The 23,949-nt window shown below is 41.8% G+C and overlaps 1 protein-coding gene across 6 annotated transcripts in view; it reads left to right on the top strand.

Annotated features, from left to right (window-relative positions):
* The window catches only part of LOC130283938 (prolyl endopeptidase FAP-like), a 156,645-nt gene extending 142,424 nt beyond the window's left edge, over positions 1 to 14,221 (top strand). For 5 of the 6 annotated variants that reach the window (XM_056533719.1, XM_056533720.1, XM_056533721.1 and 2 more), the window contains 5 exons: positions 3,386 to 3,485; positions 4,712 to 4,776; positions 6,638 to 6,710; positions 6,984 to 7,057; positions 13,921 to 14,221. In XM_056533719.1, coding sequence (XP_056389694.1) covers positions 3,386 to 3,485; positions 4,712 to 4,776; positions 6,638 to 6,710; positions 6,984 to 7,057; positions 13,921 to 14,019 — 411 coding nt within the window. In that variant the 3' untranslated portion in view covers positions 14,020 to 14,221. Of the gene's footprint in view, positions 1 to 3,385; positions 3,486 to 4,314; positions 4,415 to 4,711; positions 4,777 to 6,637; positions 6,711 to 6,983; positions 7,058 to 13,920 lie in introns of those variants that run through there. The other variant, XR_008846882.1, reaches the window with a different exon arrangement.
* The last annotated feature ends 9,728 nt before the right edge of the window (positions 14,222 to 23,949 follow it).

The following is a 23,949-nucleotide window of genomic DNA, read 5'->3' as shown; positions in this document are numbered from 1 at the left end:
ATTTGCACATTTTTGGTAACTTCAAATAGCATAAAAAATATCTAAAAAGCCATTGAAAACTCCCATCAAAACAAAAATGGTACCAATAAAAACTACAAATCTAAGCGCAAAAAATGACCCTCATACATCCCCATATACAGAAAAATAAAAGTTATAGGGATCAGAATAGCACAATTTTATATTTTTGTATAGTTCCCCCACATTAGGTTGGCAGTATAGTTCCCCCCACATTAGGTTGGCAGTATAGTTCCCCCACATTAGGTTGGCTGTAAAGTCCCCCCACATTAGGTTTCCAGTATAGCTTCCCAAGATTAGGTTGGCAGTATATTTCCCCCACATTAGGATGTAGTTCGCCCACATTAGGTTGGCAGTATAGTTCCCCCACATTAGGTTGGCAGTATAGTTCCCCCCACATTAGGTTGGCAGTGTAGTTCCCTCACATTAGGTTGGCTGTATAGTTACCCCACATTAGGTTGCCAGTATAGCTTCCCAAGATTAGGTTGGCAGTATATTTCCCCCACATTAGGTTGTAGTTCCCCCAGATTAGGTTGGCAGTATAGTTCCCCCCACATTAGGTAGGCAGTATGTTCCCCCACATTAGGTAGGCAGTATAGTTCCCCCACATTAGGTTGTAGTTCCCCCACATTGGGTAGGCAGTATGTTCCCCCACATTAGGTAGGTAGTATAGTTCCCCCACATTAGGTTATAGTTCCCCCACATTAGGTAGGCAGTATAGTTCCCCCACATTAGGTTGGCTGTATAGTCCCCCCACATTAGGTTGGCAGTAAAGTTCCACCAACATTAGGTTGGCAGTATAGTTCCCCCACATTAGGTTGCCAGTATAGCTTCCCAACATTAGGTTGGCAGTATAGTTCCCCAACATTATGTCCCCCCTCTCCCCCTGCTTTCACTATTTTTCATATTTCCTTACCTGGCCGCGCTCGCCAGGCTCAAGTAATGCGGCGGGTCTTGTGGGCTGTGTGGATAATATGACGAGAGATGTCTCCTGCTGGCTCCTCCTGCGGCATCAGGGACGTCACTCATCATTTCCTGTAGCCGTGGCTGGGCTGTTAAACTTAAGCAGCCAGCGCTGCAGGGAATGAGAAGTGACGTCCCTGACGCCGCGCAGAGGAGCCAGCAGGAGACATCACTGGTCATATTATCCACACAGCCCACAAGACCTGCCGCATTACCTGAGCCTGCGGAGCGCGGCCAGGTAAGGAAATATGAAAAATAGAAAAAGCAGAAGTGTCCGGGCCCACCGCTGGTCACTGTTTTAAAGGCTGCAGCGGGCTGTGCTGATCCGCTACTGAGCAGCCGGAAGGAGGCTGGTGGATGGGGGCCCTAGGCAATTGCCTGGTTTGCCCCGCCCTAACGCCAGCCCTGGTTGCAGTTACACCTCTGCCCTCACCTACTGTCTCCCTCCCCTTCCCTAGTAGATTGTAAGCCCTTCAGGGGGCAGGGTCCTCTCTCCCTCCATATCAGTCGGTAATTTATTTATTTCATATTTATTATACTTGATTTTTGTCACATTTTATGTATTGAGATCAGCTTTTTCTTGTGTATGGGACCTTAAATTAATGACTTCAATAATAAGATTAATAATAATAATAAAAATTTCTAATGCCAAATCTAGTATAATTTACATTAAAACAAACACATATGATATATATATATACCTCCATAAACCTCTAGCGTGACTATAGTACATTGGTTATTTCACAATGACAACACCTTTTAATCTTTTTGGGGTATATGGACATCATATAGAGTCCAATCTCTAATAATAAAAGCTGGAATTGCCAACAAAACAGCTCACGCTGTGGTAGACAGAACCCTTCAATGTATTGCATGGTTGGCAATTGATTTGTATGATGTGCATATAATACTACATTTCTCTGTAGTGTATAAGACCTAGTATTAAATGTGCCCTTTATACAATTCTCCATGCTGTACATTATGTACATAATGTCACTACTGTACCTTTGTTCATCTGGATCAGTAGCAATTTATGAGAATCTGGCATCTCAAGGTTATCTGTCTATTTTCCAAGAACCCCATGAGCAATTTGTGGTAGTATTTGCAATACTGGCTGAAGACGCTCCTCAGTCGATGAAACAAGCCTTAGATGTGAAGTTCCTTTAATCTCTAGTTTGGGTCTAATACATTGTGGAATCTTCATTCTGATATTCTACCTGAAACTATTTCCCTATGAGTCTTTTCGCATACAGACATTATTGAACATTTCTTTTAGATTCTTCCTATTTTTAACTGGAATTGCCATCTTAAATTATTTAGACTGTGGACCCCTTTTAAAAGAATTGTAATTCATGTTAATGTGCAAAAACAACCCCACTTTCCTCATAGGTCTTTATTAAATCTTTTGCTTAGTTTCCTTTCTAAAGCTTCTCTTTGCTGCATTATCTCTGTTTTCTCCCGATACATGTACATAACCTAAGTGATTCACCCCTGCAGGCTGCCTGATATCTGCTCTCCTCCCTATCTACAGCCTGTGTGAGCTATCCTCCAAGAATTCTCTCACTTCTGTCTACAGTTTGAGATGATATTTCACCCTTGCCCCCCTTCATGCTGCTATCTCACTGGGGAGAAGATAGTCCATCTGACGGATTTATCTTGTGTTATTTTTTTTGTTTTTTTGTTTTTTTGGGTAGCAGCTAAATGGTAGGGATTTTTTAATCAAGATTAAATAAAATTATATTTCTCTGTATATCAAACTGGTTCACTTTTGGGTTGAAAAATAAAAGACACAAGGGATAACAAGCATGAGTTTACTGCTTTAAGTACTCTTGACAATGTAGATGGAGCATTTTAAGGCCAACATTATCAGATGCCAATGATAAATTGGACCCATCCACCTTAAAGGGGTACTCTGGCCATAATACATCTTATCCCCTATCTAAAGGAGAGGGGATAAGATGTATGATCGTGGTGGGGACCCCCGCAATCTGTCATTCCGCATCCACCTTTGTGAGCTCTCTGCAGCGCTAGAGGCTCCACGTGTGAAGTGTAACGACCAGGGGGCCAGAGTATCTGAGTGTGAAGCTTGATGACCACGGGGCCGTGACATCACGCCCCCGTGTGATATCACGCCCTGCCCTCTCAATGCAACTCTATGGGAGGGGGAGTGACGGCCGTCAGCTGTCTCTGTAGTATATCTGTAGTTTACGCAGCTAATAAGTACTGGAAGGGTTGATATTTTTAAATAGAAGAAATTTCTGGAGCTAGTTGATTTCTTTAAAAAAATTCCACTGGAGTTCCTCTTTAAAGTCTAAAGACAACAGGTACACCTTCATCCATACTATTACTATATTCATATTGTATTTTACCATTAGTGTTCCTAACTGTTGTGTTATTCTTTCTGCAGTCATATGGTGGTTATGTAACATCCATGGTCCTTGGCCAGGGTACAGGCCTTTTTAAATGTGGAATGGCGGTTGCTCCAGTGTCTAATTGGGAATATTATGGTAAGTAATATATCCTGCTGTCAGTCAAAAGAACAATCAGCTGTCTGAATTTAATTTCCAGTTTTAGAAGAGTCACCAAAAAGTTATCACATGATGTCTTGCTACTGCAATGTAATTGGAAAAATGAAAGATGACCTGGTGCCCAGTAATGTTAAGATGCGTTTAGTACTGGGTCCACAAGAGTGAATGATGCTCTTTGTAGCTCTGACAAAGTGATGGTGGCTCCGAATGAATATCAACCCTTCCAGAATGCCCTTATACAATATATAAACAAGAGTCTACCCATTTATACAATTTCTAGAATTCTCTTGTAGTACCACTACCCCATTTTCATGTCTACCTAACCTCATAACCTTTCTATGGACCTTATTGAGTCCTTAAAAGGGTACTCCGCCCCTAGACATCTTATCCCCTATGCAAAGGATAGGGGATAAGATGTCTGATCACGGGGGTCCCTCCACTGTCCCTCCACCAGTCATCAGGTGCACGGAGTGAACTTTGCTCCATGCCTGATGGTTGCGAGGCCACGCTGATGCCCGGCCCCCTCCCAAAATATTGCATTGAAGGTGTGTGGCTGTGACAATCCCCCCCACCCCCCCCCCCCCACCCCCCGCGATCAGACATCTTAAACACATCTTTCTGGCACCCGTTGATTTAAAAAAAAAATTTCAAGCGGAGTATCCTTTTAGGCATAATTAACTTTGTAATAGCATATAATTGGAGCATCCTTTCTCATACTTAAAGCATAACTGTCAAGTGACTTTTCAGGATAAGTTGCCCTGTGTGTGTACACGAGGAGCAGCAATTTTAGCATATTTCTGCTCTGCAGGCTTCATCTCTAATTTGCAATTCTATGGCTCTATACATAGCAGCAGGAAAGGCGTGATGAAGTTGCAGTGAGCAGTCTAAACTGTGTATAACGCCCTGTGGTGAGATCTCTTATTTAGAAAGTTGTCCCTTTGCTGATTCTCTCTGCTTAGTGTCCCACTCCACTCCCCTGCCCTTCCCATCTCTATAGACATGTATTGCTTGTCATTTGATCCCTGAGGGAGCTGTAGGACAGAACTGAGCTGCTTTTCAGAGTGGAAGAAAGTCGGTCGGGGTGGAGAGAAGCTTGATAATAAGTCTAATATGATATCTTGCAAAGTTTCTTATATTCGCTTGTAGTGTTGATAATGCAAAGTTTCCTGAAATGACAGTGACTATTTAACTGTTTATTTTTATAGCATCCATCTATACAGAGAGGTATATGGGGCTTCCAACAAAATCAGACAACCTTGAAAATTATCAGGTATCAAGGATTCAGATTGTCCATATTGTGGCCATACATTTTAAGTTATTTCTTCTGACCTTCCCATACACATAAACCCAACATCATCTGATGGTTGAGTCAGGAGGTCACCATACACCTTATGGAAGATTTGTGCCCCACTGACATTGGGCAATGAAGACCTAGTGCATAATAGTGGTACAGCTAACATCTGTGAAGTATGCACACTGGTTGGGAAACACTGCTTTAAGGGTATACTGTAGTTTTTAATATTTGGAGGAAATGACAGGTCATCATTAAAGGAGTACTCCGGAGGATTTTATTTTATTTTTTTAATCAACTGTTGCCAAACTTATCATCAGATGTATACTACAGAGAATGCTGTATAGTTATTTTCAACATGACCACAGTGCTCTCTGCTGACACCTCTGTTCATGCCAGGAACTGTCCAGAGCAGGAACAAATCCCCATAGTAAACCTCTGCCGCTCTGGACAGTTCCTGACATGGACAGAGGTGGCGGTAGAGAGAACTACACAACTTCCTCTGGAGCGTACAACAGCTGATAAGTACTGGAAAGCTTAAAGGGGTACTCCGCCCCTAGACATCTTATCCTCTATCCAAAGGATAGGGGATAAGATGTCAGATGGCGGGGGTCCCGCCACTGGGGACCCCCGGAATCTCAGCTGCAGCACTCACCTGTTGCGGCTTCCGGCAGCGCTGGAGGCTCTCATCCTAATGCCTCAAGACCACGAGGAGGGGAGATCGTGACGTCACGACTCCGCCCCCGTGTGGTCACACCCCGCCCCCTCAATGCAAGTCTATGGGAGGGGTGTGGCACTGTCACGCCCCCTCCCATAGACTTGCATTGAGGGGTGGGGTGGGGCGTGACGTCACACGGGGGCGGAGTCGTGACGTCACGATCTCACGTCACCATGGTCCGGAGCCGAAGCCTCCAGCATTTCCGGAAGCCGCAACAGGTGACCCCCGCGATCTGACATCTTATCCCCTATCCTTTGGATAGGGGATAAGATGTCTAGGGGGGGGGAACCCCTTTAAGATTTTTAAATAGAAGATACTTACACATCTGTATAATAATAATAATAATATATTTTTTTTTTTTGCCACAAATTGATTTAAAGGGGTAGTCCAGTGGTGAAAAACGTATCCCCTATCCTAAGGATAGGGGATAAGTTTGAGATCGCAGGGGGTCCGACCGCTGGGGCCCCCTGCGATCTCTCTGTACGGGGGCCAGGCTCTCCGGCCAGATATCTGGTGTCGACCCCCGCACGAAGCGACGGCTGACACGCCCCCTCAATAAATCTCTATGGCAGAGCCGGAGATTGCCGAAGGCAGCGCTCCGGCTCTGCCATAGAGTTGTATTGAGGGGGCGTGTCGGGCGCCGCTTCGTGCGGGGCCCCGTACAGGAGATCGCGGGGGGGCCCCAGCGGTCGGACCCCCCGCGCTCTGCAACTTATCCCCTATCCTTAGGATAGGGGATAAGTTGTTCACCACTTGTTCACTACTGGACTACTCATTTAAACATAGTCTACCCCTCTAACTCTTTCCTTTTGAAAGTGAAATTTGACATCTAAAGTTAGGTATCTATATAATTGTTTCCCTTCCAGCTTTATCTTGTCAAAATTTTTATTCAGTTTTTAAATTTTGCTAAATGCAAAACAACCGGTCAAATGAACTGGCTTAGTCAGTGGAAAAATTGGAACGTTCTAATCTAGAGTTTCCAAAGGCAAATGAAAGCGTAGACAAAGAGGTCATTTCATAGACTTGCAGAGAAGTTAATGCCATCACCAAACACAAGCCTTTTTATATTAGTTGTGCATCAGAAATCACGTCTAATGAATTACTTCTCCTTCCTTTTTGCAGAATTCGACTGTGATGTCCAGAGTAGAGAATTTCAGGAAAGTAGATTACTTACTCATTCACGGAACAGCAGATGGTAGGTGCTATCAGGAGCCAATCTACAGGGTAAACAGCTGGGCAGAATCGGAGAATAACTTTGTTTGATTAGCAATAATCTTTCTACTTAGTTTCTGATAGACAATAGCACGTAATAGTGTTCATGTTGTTCCGCTTCTCAAGCTGACATGATGCTATCGTTTTTATCAATATGCGGATAAGACCATCATCTCACCCTAATGCACCATGTCAAATATTTATCCATTTTTCACATGTGGTCACTAGACGTGTTTGATTATGTGTTTCCTCATAGATAATGTACATTTCCAACAAGCCGCTCAGATTTCGAAAGCTTTGGTTGACGCCCAAGTGGATTTTGAAGCAATGGTAAATTTTCATTTTTGGTTTGATTACAATGTTTTAATGTGTATTGCATGCTAGTAACTTATCAATAGTGTTGCTCGCAAATATTCGCAATTCGAATTTTAATCGCGAATATCGCATATTCGCAAATATTGCGAATATAGCACTATATATTCGCAATTACGAATATTTGCTTTTTTTTCCCACAGTACACATCACAGTGATCACTGCATCCCTCTCTGCTCTTCGCATATGCGCATATTCGCGAATATTGAGCCCTCCCTTCTTTAACCCCTTAACGACGAAGGACGTATATTTACATCCTCCGCCGGCTCCCACGATATGCAGCGGGGTCGCGCAGTGACACCGCGTCATATCGGGTCGGTCCCGGCGGCTATCAATGGCCGGGACCCGCGGCTAATACAGGACATCACCGGTCGCGGTGATGCCCTGTATTAACCCTTCAGACGCGGCGATCAAAGCTGACCGCCGCGTCTGAAGCGAATGTGAAAGTATCCCGGCTGCTCAGTCGGGCTGTTAGGGACCACCACGGTGAAAATCGCGGCATCCTGAACAGCTTACAGGACATCGGAAGGGACCTTATCTGCCTCCTCGGTGTCCGATCGGCGAATGACTGCTCAGTGCCTGAGATCCAGGCAGGAGCAGTCAAGCGCCGAAAACACTGATCACAGGCGTGTTAATACACGCCAGTGATCAGCATAGGAGATCAGTGTGTGAAGTGTTATAGGTCCCTATGGGACCTATAACACTGCAAAAAAAAGTTTAAAAAAAGTGTTAATAAAGATCATTTAACCCCTACCCTAATAAAAGTTTGAATCACCCCCCTTTTCCCATAAAAAAATAAAAGTGTAAATAAAAATAAACATATATGGTATTGTCGCGTGCGTAAATGTCCAAACTATAAAAATATATCGTTAATTAAACTGCACGGTCAATTGCGTACACGTAAATAAAAATCCAAAGTCCAAAAAAGCTTATTTTTGGTCACTTTTTATACCATTAAAAAATTAATAAAAAGTTAGCAAAAACTCCGATCAAAACAAAAATGGTACTGATAAAAACTTCAGATCACTGCGGAAAAAATGAGCCCTCAAACTGCCCTGTACGTGGAAAAATAAAAAAAGTTATAGGGGTCAGAATATGACATTTTTAAACGTATACATTTTCCTGCATGTAGTTATGATTTTTCCAGAAGTACGACATAATCAAACCTACATAAGTAGGGTATCATTTTAACCGTATGGACCTACAGAATAATGATAAGGTGTCATTTTTACCTAAATATTCACTGCGTAGAAATATTTGTCCATATATTCCCGAAATATTGCGAATTCGAATACGGTCTATGCTGCTCATCACTACCTATCAAATGGAATCGCATATCTAAATGGGGCAAGACATTCACTACAATATACAATTGACTGCATTGACCATAATTATAGATAACCAATGCATTTACTATAGTCACCCATTGGCCTAGCCCAAGTTGGATGTATTCCTTGTTTTCATTGGTTCCCAAAAAGATACAGCAGAACCTGATAGGTAGGAAAATATATGCAGATGTTTAATATTTATTTATAGATGATTTTGTATTGCATTACTGTTATATTTACTATACTTCAAACTGTGTGAGCCATGATGGGAGCCTACACTCAGTACACAATGGGGGAGATTGATCCACTTCTGTGTAGAGGAAATGTTGACCAGTTACCCATAGCAACCAATCTTTCTTTCATTTTTGAGAGGCCCTTTTAAAAATTATGGAAGCAATCTGATTGGTTGCTATGGGCAACTGGTCAATTTTTCCTCTGCACAGGTTTTGATAAATCTCCCCCAATGTGCTTGTATAACGAGAGACTTAAAGGGGTACTCCAGTGGAAAACATTTTTTTTTCCTTCAAATTAACTGGTTCTAGAAAGTTAAACAGATTTGTAAATTACTTCTTTTAAAAAATCTTAATCCTTCCAGTACTTATCAGCTGCTGTATGCACCATAGGAAGTTGAGTAGTTCTTTTAAGTCTGACCACAGTGCTCTATGCTGACACCTCTGTCGATGTCAGGTAATGTTGAGAGCAGGAGAAAATCCCCATAGCAAACTTCTCCTGCTCTGAACAGTTCCTGACATGGACAGAGGTGTCAGCAGAGAGCACTGTGGTCAGACTTAAAAGAACTACTCAACTTCCTCTGGAGCATAGAGCAGCTCTTATGTACTGGAAGGATTGAGATCTGTTTAACTTTCTGGCACCACCAGTTGATTAAAAAAAGAAAAAAACAGTTTTCCCCAGAGTACCCCTTTAACTCTCACTCTTCAGCCTAGATCTACAATATTAACTCAAGATGGGTAGGAATCAACTTTGTTCTATACTAAAAAAAACATCCATGGAAGGGCAAATGGCATGACTAAGAGGGAGGTAGCTACCACCCTTACATGTACAGTGAAACCCCGACCTACGATGGCCCTGACATACGATAATTTCAACATGCGATGGCCTCTCAGAGGCCATCGCATGTGGAAGACAGCATCAACATACGATGCTTTTGTATGTCGGGGCCATCGCATAATCGGCTATCCGGCAGCGCAGACTGCTTCAGCTACTGCCGGATAGCCGTTTACGGTGCTCCGTGTGCTCCGGTGATGGTCTCCTACCTGTCCTCGGGGCTCCGGCGCGTCCTCTTCGGGATCCTCTGCATCGTTGGCGCTCTCCATAGTTGTCATCACGTCGCTGCGCACGCCGTCCTGTCATCCAATAGTAGCGACGTGCGTAACATCTGTGATGGCGGCGACGGAGAGAGAAGATGACGGGGAAGCAGAGGCCTTGACAGAGCGTCGGGGACACCCCGGGGACGCGGCGACAGGTATGGAGGGCGACATCTAGGACAGCGGTGATGAGCGTTGACGGTCCGGAGCGGCGGGGACAGGAGAGTGGAACTTCCTTTACCAGTGGTCAAAACCGAATGACCATGGATTCAGGAGTTCGTCCGGCGCAGAGAGGAACCATCAGGAAGCCAAGTAAAATCAATGGATTTATTAAATGCAATCCATTGATTTTACTTGGCTTCCTGATGGTTCCTCTCTGCGCCGGACGAACTCCTGAATCCATGGTCATTCGGTTTTGATTTTACTTAAACCCAGGAGGGCTGCAGTGGACCTTCTTTTATATTTCTTCTGCATTTTACCTTGTTGTGTGTGGGTGCACAACCAACTTTGGTAAGTGGCTTGGGAATTACCGTCCCCCACCCCCACTAACAAGATCTGCTGATCCCGCACATGAGGCGCCTTCCTTCCTCTCTCTAGATTTCACTTATACCAGTGGTCGTCAACCTGTGGACCTCCAGATGTTGCAAAACTACAACTCCCAGTTTTGCAACATCTGGAGGTCTGCAGGTTGTAGACCACTGTCCTATACTTTACATTGCACGGATCCCTCAACATACGATGGTTTCAACAAACGATGGTCCGTTTGGAACGGATTACCATCCTATGTTGAGGGACCACTGTATATTGCAAAAGACAATGTTAGCATATTCTAAGTGAAATAATTTGTTAGGAGGTTTCTCTCCACATGCCCCACAAGCAAATCAGGGAAAACCCACAGACCCTGGAGAAGATATAAGGGCATAAAAATAACAGGGCATTCTGCCCCAAGATCCAAAGTAATCAACTTTCTACAAGATAAGGGAATAACTAGCTGACTGGTGGGGGTCTGACGCCCATTAATCCCAAAAAGGACGAACACCTGACCCTGAGTGATTAGAGGGATAGCGTGTATGCACAGCTAGCTGTCTGTTCATGTCCTACAGAGAATGAATTCCCAGTACAATTCTCAGTTGGGTACCAGTGGTTGGACCCCCACCAGTTATCTGGATATCCACGATTAAGTTGATAGAGGGTAACTTTGGATATTCTGATTCCCTTTTTGAGGTGCAATTAACTATCACCCAAAGAGACAGATATTTCCTATTGGACCTCCTTACCTTAAAGGGATACTGTATATACTCGAGTATAAGCCGAGTTTTTCAGCCCCCCCCCCCCGGCTTATACTCGAGTGAACTCTCCGACTGTCAATCCCTTCTCAGTGGTCTTCAACCTGCGGACCTCCAGATGTTGCAAAACTACAACTCCCAGCATGCCCGGACATGGTTAGTTGTTGGAGGCTGTCCATTTTCATTGGGGTGGCCCTCTTCTCGGCCATCCGGGCCAGGCCCAGGAGTAGTGACGTTGCCTTGACGACGACGCACAGGGACATTGCGCATGAACGTCCCTGTGAGTCATCGTCAAGGCAACGTCACTAGTCCGGGGCAGGCCCGAAGCGCGGAGAAGAGGGCCCCCCCGGTGAAAATGGACAGCCCTGCAATGTAAAGTATAGAACAGTGGTCTACTTCCTGCGGACCTCCAGATGTTGCAAAACTACAAAACCCAGCATGCCCGGACAGCTGTTGGCTGTCCGTGCATGCTGGGAGTTGTAGTTTTGCAACATCTGGAGGTCCGCAGGTTGAAGACCACTGATGATGGGATTGATAGGCGGTGATGATAAAGAGGGAGAGGGGGAGGGAATGATGACGAAGGCCGCAGTGGTCTTCAACCTGCGGACCTCCAGCCGATGGCTGTCCGGGCATGCTGGGAGTTGTAGTTTTGCAACATCTGGAGGTGCGCAGGTTGAAGACCACTGATGAAGGGATTGACAGGCGGTGATGATGAGGGGGGGGGATGATGACGGGGGTCTGGATGATTGCATGGGGGGATTATGTATTTCTCACCCTAGGCTTATAGTCGAGTCAATAACTTTTCCTGGGTTTTTGGGGTGAAATTAGGGGCCTTGGTTTATATTCGGGTCGGCTCATACTTGAGTATATACGGTATTCCATGAATGAAAAGAAGGGAAAAGAAGGGAATGAACTAACTAGGGCAGGGATGTACATTAAAGAGGTATTCCATGAAAAAAAAACAACATATTTTTTTCCATATCAACTGGCTCCAGATAGTTAAACAGATTTGTAAATTACTTCTATTAAAAAATCGTAATCCTTCCAGTACTTATCAGCTGCTGAAGTTGAGTTGTTGATTTCTTTCTGACCACAGTGCTCTCTTCTACCATCTCTGTCCATGTCAGGAAATGTCTAGAGCAGGAGAGGTTTGCTATGAGGATTTGCTCCTGCTCTGGACAGTTCCTGAGACAGACAGAGGTGTCAGCAGAGAGCACTGTTGTCAGACAGAAAAGAACAACTCAAATTCAGCAGCTGATAAGTACTGGTAAGATTAAGATTTTATAATAAAAAGTAATTTACAAATCTTTTTAACTTTCTGGAGCCAGTTTTTTTTTTTCACGGAATACCCCTTCAATGTACATCCCTGCCCTATTTAGTTAGTTCATTCCCTTTTAACCTTCTACATGTGCCAGACATACCATAAATTACATCATTGTCAACATCCAGGAAATGATTCATTAGATGGACCAGGGAATCATTTCACCATCAAACATGTTGAGGCAACCCCAAAACATCTACTCAAATATAAACCACGTGTCTGATACCCAGCAGGCAGAAGTTATATCGTACACTGCGGATCTCAGATTACTGTACATAAAGCAGTAAACCACATGCTTCCGAAATCAGTTCCACACATTTATGTCATTATAAACTTTCTGCATAAAAGTCACATTGGGAGCTTCATTTGGGCCCTTGGGAAGTTCAGAATTCATGCATTTTACATGGTTAGGGCCTCCATCTCTGGAATTCTATGCTGTACAGTCACCCCCCGACCTACGATGGCCCTGACATACCATCATTTCAACATGCGATGGCCTCTCAGAGGCCATCGCATGTGGAAGACAGCATCAACATACGATACTTTTGTATGTCAGGGCCATCGCATAAACTGCTATCCGGCAGCGCAGACTGCTTCATCTGCCACCGGATAGCCGTTTACGGTGCCTCGTGTGGTCCGCTGACTGTCCTCGGGGCCTCCGGCGCGTCCTCTTTGGGATCCCCCGCATTGTCGGCGCTCTCCATCGTCGTCATCACGTTGCTGCGCACGCCGTCCCGTCATCCGATAGGATCGGCGTGTGTAGCGACGCAATAGCGGTGATGGAGAGCGGCGATGGAGACCGAGGATGCCGGGGTAGCAGACGCCTTGCCGGAGGGTCGGGGACACCCCGGGGACGCGGCGACAGTGATGGAAGGCGACATCCAGGGCAGCGGTGACAAGCGGTGATGGTCCGGAGTGACGGGTACAGGTGAGTACAACTTCCTATCTGAGTGGTCTTCAACCTGCGGACCTCCAGATGTTGCAAAACTACAACTCCCAGCATGCCCGGACAGCCAAGAGCTGTCCGGGCATGCTGGGTTTTGTATTTTTGCAACATCTGGAGGTCCGCAGGTTGTAGACCACTGTTCTATACTTTACATTGCACGGATCCCTCAACATACGATGGTTTCAACAAACGATGGTCCATTTGGAACGGATTACCATCGTATGTTGAGGGACCAATGTATATGGTTTCTCTATGACCAAATCTGAGCTTCTACATCTTTATCAAAGATCTCAATGGTGGTTTTATCTCTGGGGCAGGTTGCAGTTGTGGCCTGGCCCCATTATCTAAAGCCCCTTCAGTGTCCAGCTTCCTGCCCAACATGCAACATCCTGACACTGGGATAAGAGAACCTGGGGGCCTGAAGATAAGACAATCTGGGGGCAAGGATTTGTAAGTGAAAGCTTATTGTTTTTTGGGTCTTGTGTAAGGGACCCATGCTTTTTTTAAGATCACCAGGTGCATGTACTATTGTATCCTGTGGTTCTTATGTGTATGAAGTGTATAAAATATATTTTTTATCATCTGTTTTTATTTTCTATCTTTTTCTATTTCCAGTGGTACACGGACAAGGATCATTCAATCGCCGGATCTGGAAGAAAACATCTATACAATCACATGACTCATTTTCTTAAGAAATGCTTTTCTCTATCATGAGTTGAAGTCACTGACCTTCCAGTATACTATATTTTTAAAGTTCGACTTATTTTGACAAATGATCATTTGCTGTGCAGGCAAATCTTCAGCCAGATTTATTTGTTGTGATTTGTTTTTCAATTGTTACACCTTAAAACTCAGTTATTAAAATCTTGTATATAGTAAAAAACTACTAATTCTACTAAATAAATAAATAAACAATGGAAACAAAAGGCTGTTGATGTCGTTTTTAACCCCTTAAGGACGCAGCCCTTTTTCACCTTAAGGACTGAGCCCTTTTTCACAATTCTGACCACCGTCACTTTAAGCGTTAATAACTCTAAAACGCTTTTACCGAATATTCTGGTTTTGATAATGTTTTTTCGTAACATATTCTACTTTATTTTAGTGGTAAATTTTCGTGATCTCCGGTGGATGTCTGCGATGATCGCCGGGCCCCACGCATCTTTTCCTCAGGTTTAGGCCTCCATCTCCCCCCCCCCCCCCATTCTGCCCGACATCCAGGGGAGGGCAGAACAGGGGTTTCCATGGCAACCCCCTGTCCTGCGCTGCCATTGCTCAGAACTCAGTTCTGACTAATGGCAGGGGATAGGAGGAGATTGCAGCACTGCGACCTCACTCCTATCCCTTAGGATGATCAGGGCTGTCACTGACAACTCCGACCATCCCTATTTTCCGGGTGATCGGGTCACCAGAGACCCGATCAGCCCGGAATTGGAGAAAATCGCATGTCTGAATTGACATGTGATTTTCTCCGATCGCCAACATGGGGGGGTCTCAGTACCCCCCTCGACGATGTGCCAGGATGCCTGATGAATGATTTCAGCAGGCATCCTGATCCGGTCCCCGCATATCCATACGCCCTCAGTCCTTAAGAACTTTAAAACGGGGGCGTATGGATACGCCTGCCGTCCGTAACAGGTTAATAATGCGAAATACCAAACCATGTCCTCTAACCACTAAGAAATACTTCTTAAAGGTAATGTGTCACCAAATGTGATTATTTTCACATTTTGAAAATATTTGTGTAAATATTAAAAAAAACTTGTCATAAAATATGAAAATTAAAAAATTACTTGTCATATCTCCCACTGTTGACTAGCAGAGGAAGTTAACATGAGGAATCTGGTGAAAGCAAGCAACTTATCTGGCTGCTGCATCTCACCATCTACCTTCTTCCTCTGACTATGCGCAAAAGGAGAGGGGGGTTTTGAATTTTTTTCAATTCCACTGTCACCATTTTGTTGGTGTCTGAAGAGTGGTAAAGCACAGACTAGATGTCTCTTGATAGGTCACTGCTCCTCAGGGACTTCAAGAAAAATGTGCTGGCTCTCCCATTCATTTCACCTAGCCTGTGCTATGCACATGTGCAGTAAGCAGTCCATGGTTTTCACACTCTCAGTCTTTCACTGGTTCACACGTACAGGATCCTGTGCAGATTTGATGCACAGGATTTTCTGCTTCAGATCTCAATGTAAACTAAATGACTGAGCACAGCTTCTAATCTTCAGTTACAAATCCTGTATGTGTGAGCGTACCCTTAAAGGGTATTTTTTGGCTTCCAAATGATAGGGGATAAGATGATCGCAGGGGTCCTGCCGCTTAGGACCCCCTGAGTACTCGGTGCAGCCCCTGGCATTCTGTGCTGGGTGCTGCCTCCAAGATGGGGGCGTGACATCACGGCCATGCCCCCTAGTGATGACATGCCCTGTGCCTGCCATAAAGCAACTGTGTAGGTGTTGTGAAGTGACACACCACAAAGAGGCTACAGTAATGGCCGCCCCCAGTACACACTTTATTAATAAATAACATTAAAACTACATTGTTCTAAAACTAAATACAGAAATGAAATGCTTTATCTTCATAGAATAATTTTATTTATAAAAAAAAATGGTGACATATTCCCTTTAAAACTAAATTTTAAACGACATATGACTCCACATATTATAGTTTCAACTTTTGATGGCCTCTCAGTCCCAGGCTCCGTGCACGTTTTTCCCCTCAGGACTTATTGGGATTAAGAATTCTCTGGTGGCTTCTCTTTGGTACCTGTAGTATTTTTGGTAGTATAAAATATTTCCCATATTGTGCAAAGTTTAGGAAAAGTGCAACACTCTTGGCAGCATAAAGAATCTGAATCTGAAATGTAATGTGATAAATTACTTTGGTGATGTCAGATGACGTTGTGGATTTTCAGGACATAAATCAAGGCCAAAATCTGTCACATCTGAATGTTACCCTACAGACAAGCTACCATCTAATTATACAACTACTACAGGATCTTCTATGCCCCACAGAAAAGATCATATGCAGTAGTTGTATAATTCAGTAACTCTTCAGGGTAAACTGGTCTAAATAGTACTCTTTCTGTCTGTTTATACCTTGTATAAGGCATTCTCACAATTTTTATATCTGCAGGCACCCTCTCCAATTTTCAGTGGTCTCTATACTGGTGAGTGTAGACTAGCCTCTATGATGTTGCCCATATACTGCACACCTACAGAAGATATCTCTATAGAACACCCTTAAAATCAGCAGCAGCATGGAGAACATTAAAGAGCAGCACCGAACAGTGAAAACCATGACTCAATTAATGGGGTGAAAATTATTATCCATTATAGGTTCCTGTTGGCTCTTCTCAGCCACTTAACCTTCCCTCTCCATAAACTTTTATGAGTATCATGTAACCTGATCCCTAATCAGTGAGCTGGTAGTCTGTCTTGTCTCTGTTTTCAGAGTGAATTCGTGAGGGGAGGAGGGTGTCTGATTTTTTTTCTGAGAAGATATATTGCATATAGTGCATATTACATATTACTCTAAGTTTAAACGGCATTGCCTATTTAAAGTTGCCAAACCCATAAGAGCAATGTCTGCATAACCTGCTGAAGCAGATAGCATTCACTTCCACTGCAGCACCACATGGATAACTATGCATTACGCAATGTACATTAAAGGGGATAAAATGCCTGATCGCTGCAATCTCCTCGCAACACCCGGCATTCTGGGTTTGAGCGGCCATGGTCGTGACATCACACCATGCCCCCTCTATTCATGTCTATGGGAGGGGGCGTGACAGTGTGATGTCACCAGGAACTCAGCATTCTAAAAATACTGTTTAAAATGCCGGAAACTGTACAGAGATCGCTGGGGTCCCAGCTTCGGGACACCCGCAATCATTCATCTTATCCCCTACCCCTTTAAAGTCAAAGGGCTGTTAGTAAAATGCACAGACTGCTGGGTGCTCCAAGCCAAGACACAGGCATAGATAGTTACGCCATCTGTACAACCTGTGCAGGTGAAGAAGAGGGTAACTGCTACCGAAAAGATCATTATTGTATATTACATATAGGAGACTACAATAATAATTATCACCCATTTCTCACAAAAACTTGATGGATGGTGGTTGGTTCCAATGGCAATAAGAGTTCTTGCAGAATGACCCCATTAGCAAGACCCCCAACATGATCAGGGAACTGCTAATGTAAAATCTACGGTTCAGATCTATCGGTTCACCTATAATATCCATATAAAAGAGAACAAGTATCATCATTTATAGAGACAAATACTTAAATTGATTAAGAATTAATGGTACCTTTACCACACCAACTCTTAGGTTATGCCGTATATTGCCATACATGGCTCATTGTATTTCCTTGTATCATTGATTACTCATAGTGCCAGTGGCAGGAATAATCCCACATACCGTATCACTCCCTGGTAAGATGTAGCAGTAGTACCGTGCGTCATCAGACGCATCACATTTCAGTTCATTTGAGAAAAGCTCACAACATACACCTTGAGTCCTGTCAATGCTCATAATAATCAAAGCAACAACTCCTTAGGTTATGTGCTGGACAAAGATATGACCCAATAACAAGTGTGTACTTTGTCTATGTAAAACAGATAAACCAGCTCCTACACACAATAAAGGCAACTAAACTGATCTAAATTGCATTGTAATTACCCAAAATATAGTAATAAAAAAAGTTGTTTATAATGTAATATATTATAAAGTAACATGTAATAGTACTTGTATTTAAAAGTATTTTCTTTAGCCCCTTAAGGACCAGGGGTTTTTCCGTTTTTGCATTTTCGTTTTTTGCTCCTTGCCTTTAAAAAATCATAACTCTTTCAATTTTGCACCTAAAAATCCATATGATTGCTTATTTTTTGCGCCACCAATCCTACTTTGTAATGACATCAGTCATTTTGCCCAAAAATCTACGGTGAAACAGAAAAAAAATCATTGTGTGGCAAAATTGAAAAAAAATACGCTGTTTTGTAACTTTTGGGGGCTTCCGTTTCTAGGTAGTACAATTTTCAGTAAAAATTACACCTTATCTTTATTCTGTAGCTCCATACAATTAAAATGATACCCTACTTATATAGGTTTGATTTTGTCAGACTTCTGGAAAAAATCATAACTACATGCAGGAAAATTTATACGTTTAAAATTGTCATCTTCTGACCCCTATAACTTTTTTTATTTTTCCGTGTATGGGGCGGTATGAGGGCTCATTTTTTGCGCCATGATCTGAAGTTTTTAACGGTACAATTTTTGCATTGATAGGACTTATTGATATAAAAAGTGACCAAAAATGCACTATTTTGGACTTTGGAATTTTTTTGCGCGCACGCCATTGACCGAGCAGTTTAATTAATGATAGATTTTTATAATTCGGACATTTCCGCACGCGGTGATGCCATATATGTTTATTTTTATTTACACTGTGTTTTTTCGTTTATTGGCAAAGGAGGGTGATTCAAACTTTTAATAGGGGAGGAGTTAAATGATCTTTATTCACTTTTTTTTTCCACTTTTTTTTGCAGTGTTATAGCTCCCATAGGGATCTATAACACTGCACACACTGATCTCCTATGCTGATCTTTGGTTTCTCATAGGAAACCAGTGATCAACGATTCTGCCGCATGACTGCTCATGCCTGGATCTCAGGCACTGAGCAGTCATTCGGCGATCGGACAGCGAGGAGGCAGGTAGGGGCCCTCCCGCTGTCCTGTAAGCTGTAAGACGTACCGGTACGTCCTTGGTCCTTAAGGGGTTAGTTTATACTTATGTATCATGGCAGATGTTTAGCTTAAAGGGGTATTCCACTTGCCAGCGTTTGGAAGTGAATGTTCTGAGCACTGTTTTCACACTGCGGGGTCGGCCACGCCCCTCGTGACATCACGACCATGCCCCCTCAATGCAAGTCTATGGGAGGGGGCGTGGCGCCCCCTCCCATAGACTTGCATTGAGGAGACATGGCCGTGATGCCACGAGGGGCGTGGCCGACCCCGCAGCGCGAAAACAGTGTTCAGAACATTTACTTCCGAACGCTGGCCAGTGGAGTACCCTTTAAAGACCTTGCTCCCCACTGTAAACACTATAGCAACCATGCAGGGTTTGTCTGGCCCCCTAGAGAACCTCTAGTGGGTCCAGGTTTTAATCTTATGATTCATAAGTAACCAATTTGACCTTATTGGTCATGTGTTCTATGTGTAGTCATGTCTTTAAATGGACTCAAGGTACCCCATGTGAGTCTTACACTGCCACCACACACCATTGCATGTGTTGGCATAAGACTCTACTCTTTTTAAATAGTCTCTAGAAAACAAAATTGTTATGGTTTAAAATATGCTATATGACCAAAACTATAAAGAATTTATTTTATAGAAGGGGGTCTTTACAACTCCTTAAAGTCTACCCTTTGTTAAGGCAAGAAATTAAAAACAATTTTGGAATCAGGGCACCCAAGGCTGGAAATTGATATAAAAAAAACTATTTTTGGACTGATCACAGAGCCTCTGGTTAGGGCTTGTCTAAAATTAAAAAATGTGTATTTTATTTTCACAGTACAAAAGGGCTTTGCTGTCCGTGGGTTGTGTTTTCTATTGCAGCTCAGCTCCATTAAAGCCAATGAAAGAGTACCTATCTCTAAATAAACTTTTCTAAACCAACACAGGCTATGTTCCCTAACTACTCCTGACACTCCTCCCACCCTTAGAAAAAAATTCAGAGCTTTAAAAAGCTGTGTATCTTACCTTTCTTCTTGCTCACATAGTGAAATCTCTCAGCGGAACAAAGTGGGCATTTCCCAGCAGGCATGACATCATTGAAGCCTGCTGGGGGACCACTTCCGCCCTCAGATCATTGCAGTGCTGTGATGAATAAAAGACCTCAAGCTCTGGGCAGCAGCCAACAGTCTGTGCTTCTTTCAGTAAGGCTCTTTGCAGCTGTCAATCAAGCTCAGTGCAGATAAACACTTCCTGAGTTATTATAAATGTTTTATTTATTTATTATTATTATTATTTTTTTTTTTTTTATGGAAGCCAATTCCAACAGTTATTTATTTGGCATAAGGAATCAAATATAACAAATCATGTTTAATGACAGTGCCCATTTAAGCCAATATAACATCCTTTGAACATCTATAAATGGTTTTTGTGCATGCATATCTACATAGGGGCATAGTATCAGTATCAGTAGTATAGAGGTCTCACTTTCACTTGGGGCTTGGTGTCCCAAGCGTCTTCCTGCATACATTGGAAGACAGTAGTATTATAAATGGTCCATTATAGGTAGGGGGCCTTGTTTGCATTGTAGCCTAGGAGCTATAACACTTAATACAAATTGACATATATTCTAGTATCTATATATTGTATCTATAGTTGGGAAAGGAATCCATTGAGAAAATAAGTTATTGTGCTAGGCCAATAATTTCTTGTACTGAATGATTATAGTCAGGGGAGCTGTGAACATTTCTCCTCATCATTTCATGCAAAAGCGTGTAACCAAATTATAGTGTATAAATGAAAACATATGATGCTCCAGGCCGCAGCTCACATACCAGTAATTGCGACATTGTTCTTGGAGTCTTCTAATGAAACACGTAGAGAATGATTTAAAAAAAAGGATATTAAGCTTATTGAGCTTAAGTGCAGATTAACATTGTATGATACATCAACATTATCCATTGTAATTTTACACTTTCTTACTTCTCAGCTAGTAAATAGGAGTATAACAGGACCAGTGTATAAAAGGGGCATTTTAGGCAGTAGCCTTGGCCCCATGGGTCCAGACTTTCTCCTTTCAGTTACTGACTTTATTAGGTTTTCTCACATGAAATTGCTAATGGTCCTTCATGGGATTCCAATGCAGGATCATAATGCTGTTTAACAATCTCTTGAATGAAAATGCCTGGGACAACCTTACACCCTAAGAAAAGGATAATGTATATGGGGGCCACAGAGTTGCATTGTCACTTCTTAGGTTACAAACTTGAAAACTGTAGGTAATGGATAAATACAGTATTGTTATTAAAAAAAAAAAACATGATATGTCGTGTATTTATTTATAGAAAGGGACATGTCCAATTTATTTTTTTTAAGTGATAGTTACATTTTGAGACAACACAAGTATGGGAAACCTAAGGAAATATCTGTGGCATCTCATTGTAGGGTTGTGTTGCATGGGGAAGATGTAGTCTAACTAGACTGAAGACTATTCGGGAGGGTGGGCAGAGTTTTGTTATATTATTTACCATAATTTAGCTACCCACTCACAGTATTTGTATACTTCTAAACATCCCCTCTTGATGGCTGTAGCAAGGAATATTTGATCATGTCTATGCAGGGGATGTTGAGCTTTGCATCAGAAACATGGAACTCTGACCACTATATCTGTTTTAGAGTCACTTTAAATACCCACACTATATGATGATAGATAGATATGAGATAGATAGATAGATAGATAGATAGGAGATAGATAGATAGATAGGATATAGATAGATGGATAAATATGAGATAAATAGATATATATGAGATAGATAGACAGATAGGAGATAGACGGATAGCTAGATAGATAGGAGATAGATAGATATGAGATAGATAGGAGATAGATATGAGATAATAGATAGATAGATAGATAGATAGATATGAGAGATAGATACATAAGAGATAGATAGATATGAGATATAGAGAGATCGACTAAATAGTTTAAATGCATCTATACACATTATAGGAAGTTGGGTATCTTTATAATAAAGCATTTTTTGTTAAAAATTACGTTTTTCAGTAGGTTAACAAAGAAAATTTGCATTTAAATAACCTTAAATGTTCTATAATACATGGAAGCTATTTGGTTAATATCTAACTTCCATGCTGACACATGATCACTTAAGATTCAAATTTGTAAATTACTTCTATTCAAAAATCTTAATCCTTTCAGTACTTATGAGCTGCTGAAGTTGAGTTGTTCTTTTCTGTCTAAGTGCTCTCTGATGACACCTGTCTCAAGAACTGTCCAGAGTAGAAGCAAATCCCCATAGCAAACCTCTTCTACTCTATGCAGTTCCCGAGACAAGCAGAGATGTCAGCAGAGAGCACTGTTGTCAGACAGAAAAGAACAACTCAACTTCAGCAGTTGATAATTATTGGATTTTTTAATAGAAGTAATTTACAAATCTGTTTAACTTTCTGGAGCCATTTGAAGGCAACAGTCGCAGTAAAGCTCTAGTGCTTTTGGGAGCCCAAAGCTGCAATGTATGAGGCACCTGGTGGATAGGGAGGAGGAGAGTTGGGGGGCTGTTAAAGAATTTACATTAGGGCCCAGTTGTTTTAAGCTTAAGCTGTTGAGTTTTAAGTACCCCTTTTCATATGGTGTGTTAAAGTATATGGATATATTGATGACCCTATAAACCAGAGTAGAGAGCCCCCTAAGTGTGTCACCCAGATATGTATTAAATGTTTGAACTATCTGGGTTGAATGTATGGCTGGAGAGATTAGCTGATTTTCATGAGACAACTCCGTCCATATCACCGTATAGAGGTAAGATATTAAAAATAAAAATATTCACAATTTTAATTAACTAAATTACACATTCAATAAACAAAATGAAGAAATAATAATAAAATAACAGATTGCAGGTAACTTCAATAAAATACCCATTATATCCCACTTTATAAAGTGCATTTTCATCTGTACTATTAGCAAAGATCAGTATCACAAACAAGACAGCTGAATGAAGAAGAGTTCATATAATCTCTCATCGGACATTGCATTATACCTGCACTTGCACACCTGAAAAGGAAGCACTTGTACATGTGCAATTGTTTCACAATGATTCGCCAGCCGTTTCTAATGTGTAAATTAAACAAAAAGCAGTCATATGTGAAACGTTTAAAGCATCGGCAATCACATGATCATCTGTGTCAGAATTAATGCACATAATGCATCCTCACAATGTTCAATGAAGCTGAAAAGAGTATAAAATGCTTTGTGGCATAAGCAGTCGGAATCATCATCAGGAGATGCTGGAGAGCATCATTTTGTCCATTTTCAGACATACACTTCACGGTAAGTCCTTAACTATGGCAAAGACTATATTTAAGTTTATTTATTTGTATTAATAATATATTATTATTCATTTATATTATTATCTTGTATTTCATTCATTTTATGACACATTGCACTCCTTTGGACTTTTATTGATGCTTTTCGATTTTTTCAATTTATCAAACTTTGTAAAACTATTAATAATATAATTGTAATATTGTGAAGTTTAAAACCTATTTTATATTAAGTTAATTTCATGAGTTATTCATTTATACTGTAGAGTTTATGTTGTTTTGCTTTATTATTTTTTATTTAAAAATGAATTTATTTCACAAATATATTAACTCATAATTTAATTAGATTATTTATAAGGAACACACTTATACTTCAGCCTATAAAGTTTCATATATACAGGAAACACTCAAGCTCAGTACATAATGTAGACAGTTAAGTCAAATAGTTATTATGTTTGTCTTTAATCATTGGCCATCAAAATAGGATTTGTTGATATATCTTTTTCCATTGAAACAGCTAAAAAAGTAGAATAAATAATTACATAATATTTTTAAGTTTTTAATTAATAAATAATATAATAA

This window comes from Hyla sarda, chromosome 8, assembly GCF_029499605.1.
Source record: "Hyla sarda isolate aHylSar1 chromosome 8, aHylSar1.hap1, whole genome shotgun sequence".
Classification (NCBI taxonomy): Eukaryota; Metazoa; Chordata; class Amphibia; order Anura; family Hylidae; genus Hyla; species Hyla sarda.
The sequence above is the reverse complement of the archived record's forward strand: the minus strand, read 5'-3'. Positions and strand labels throughout refer to the sequence as shown.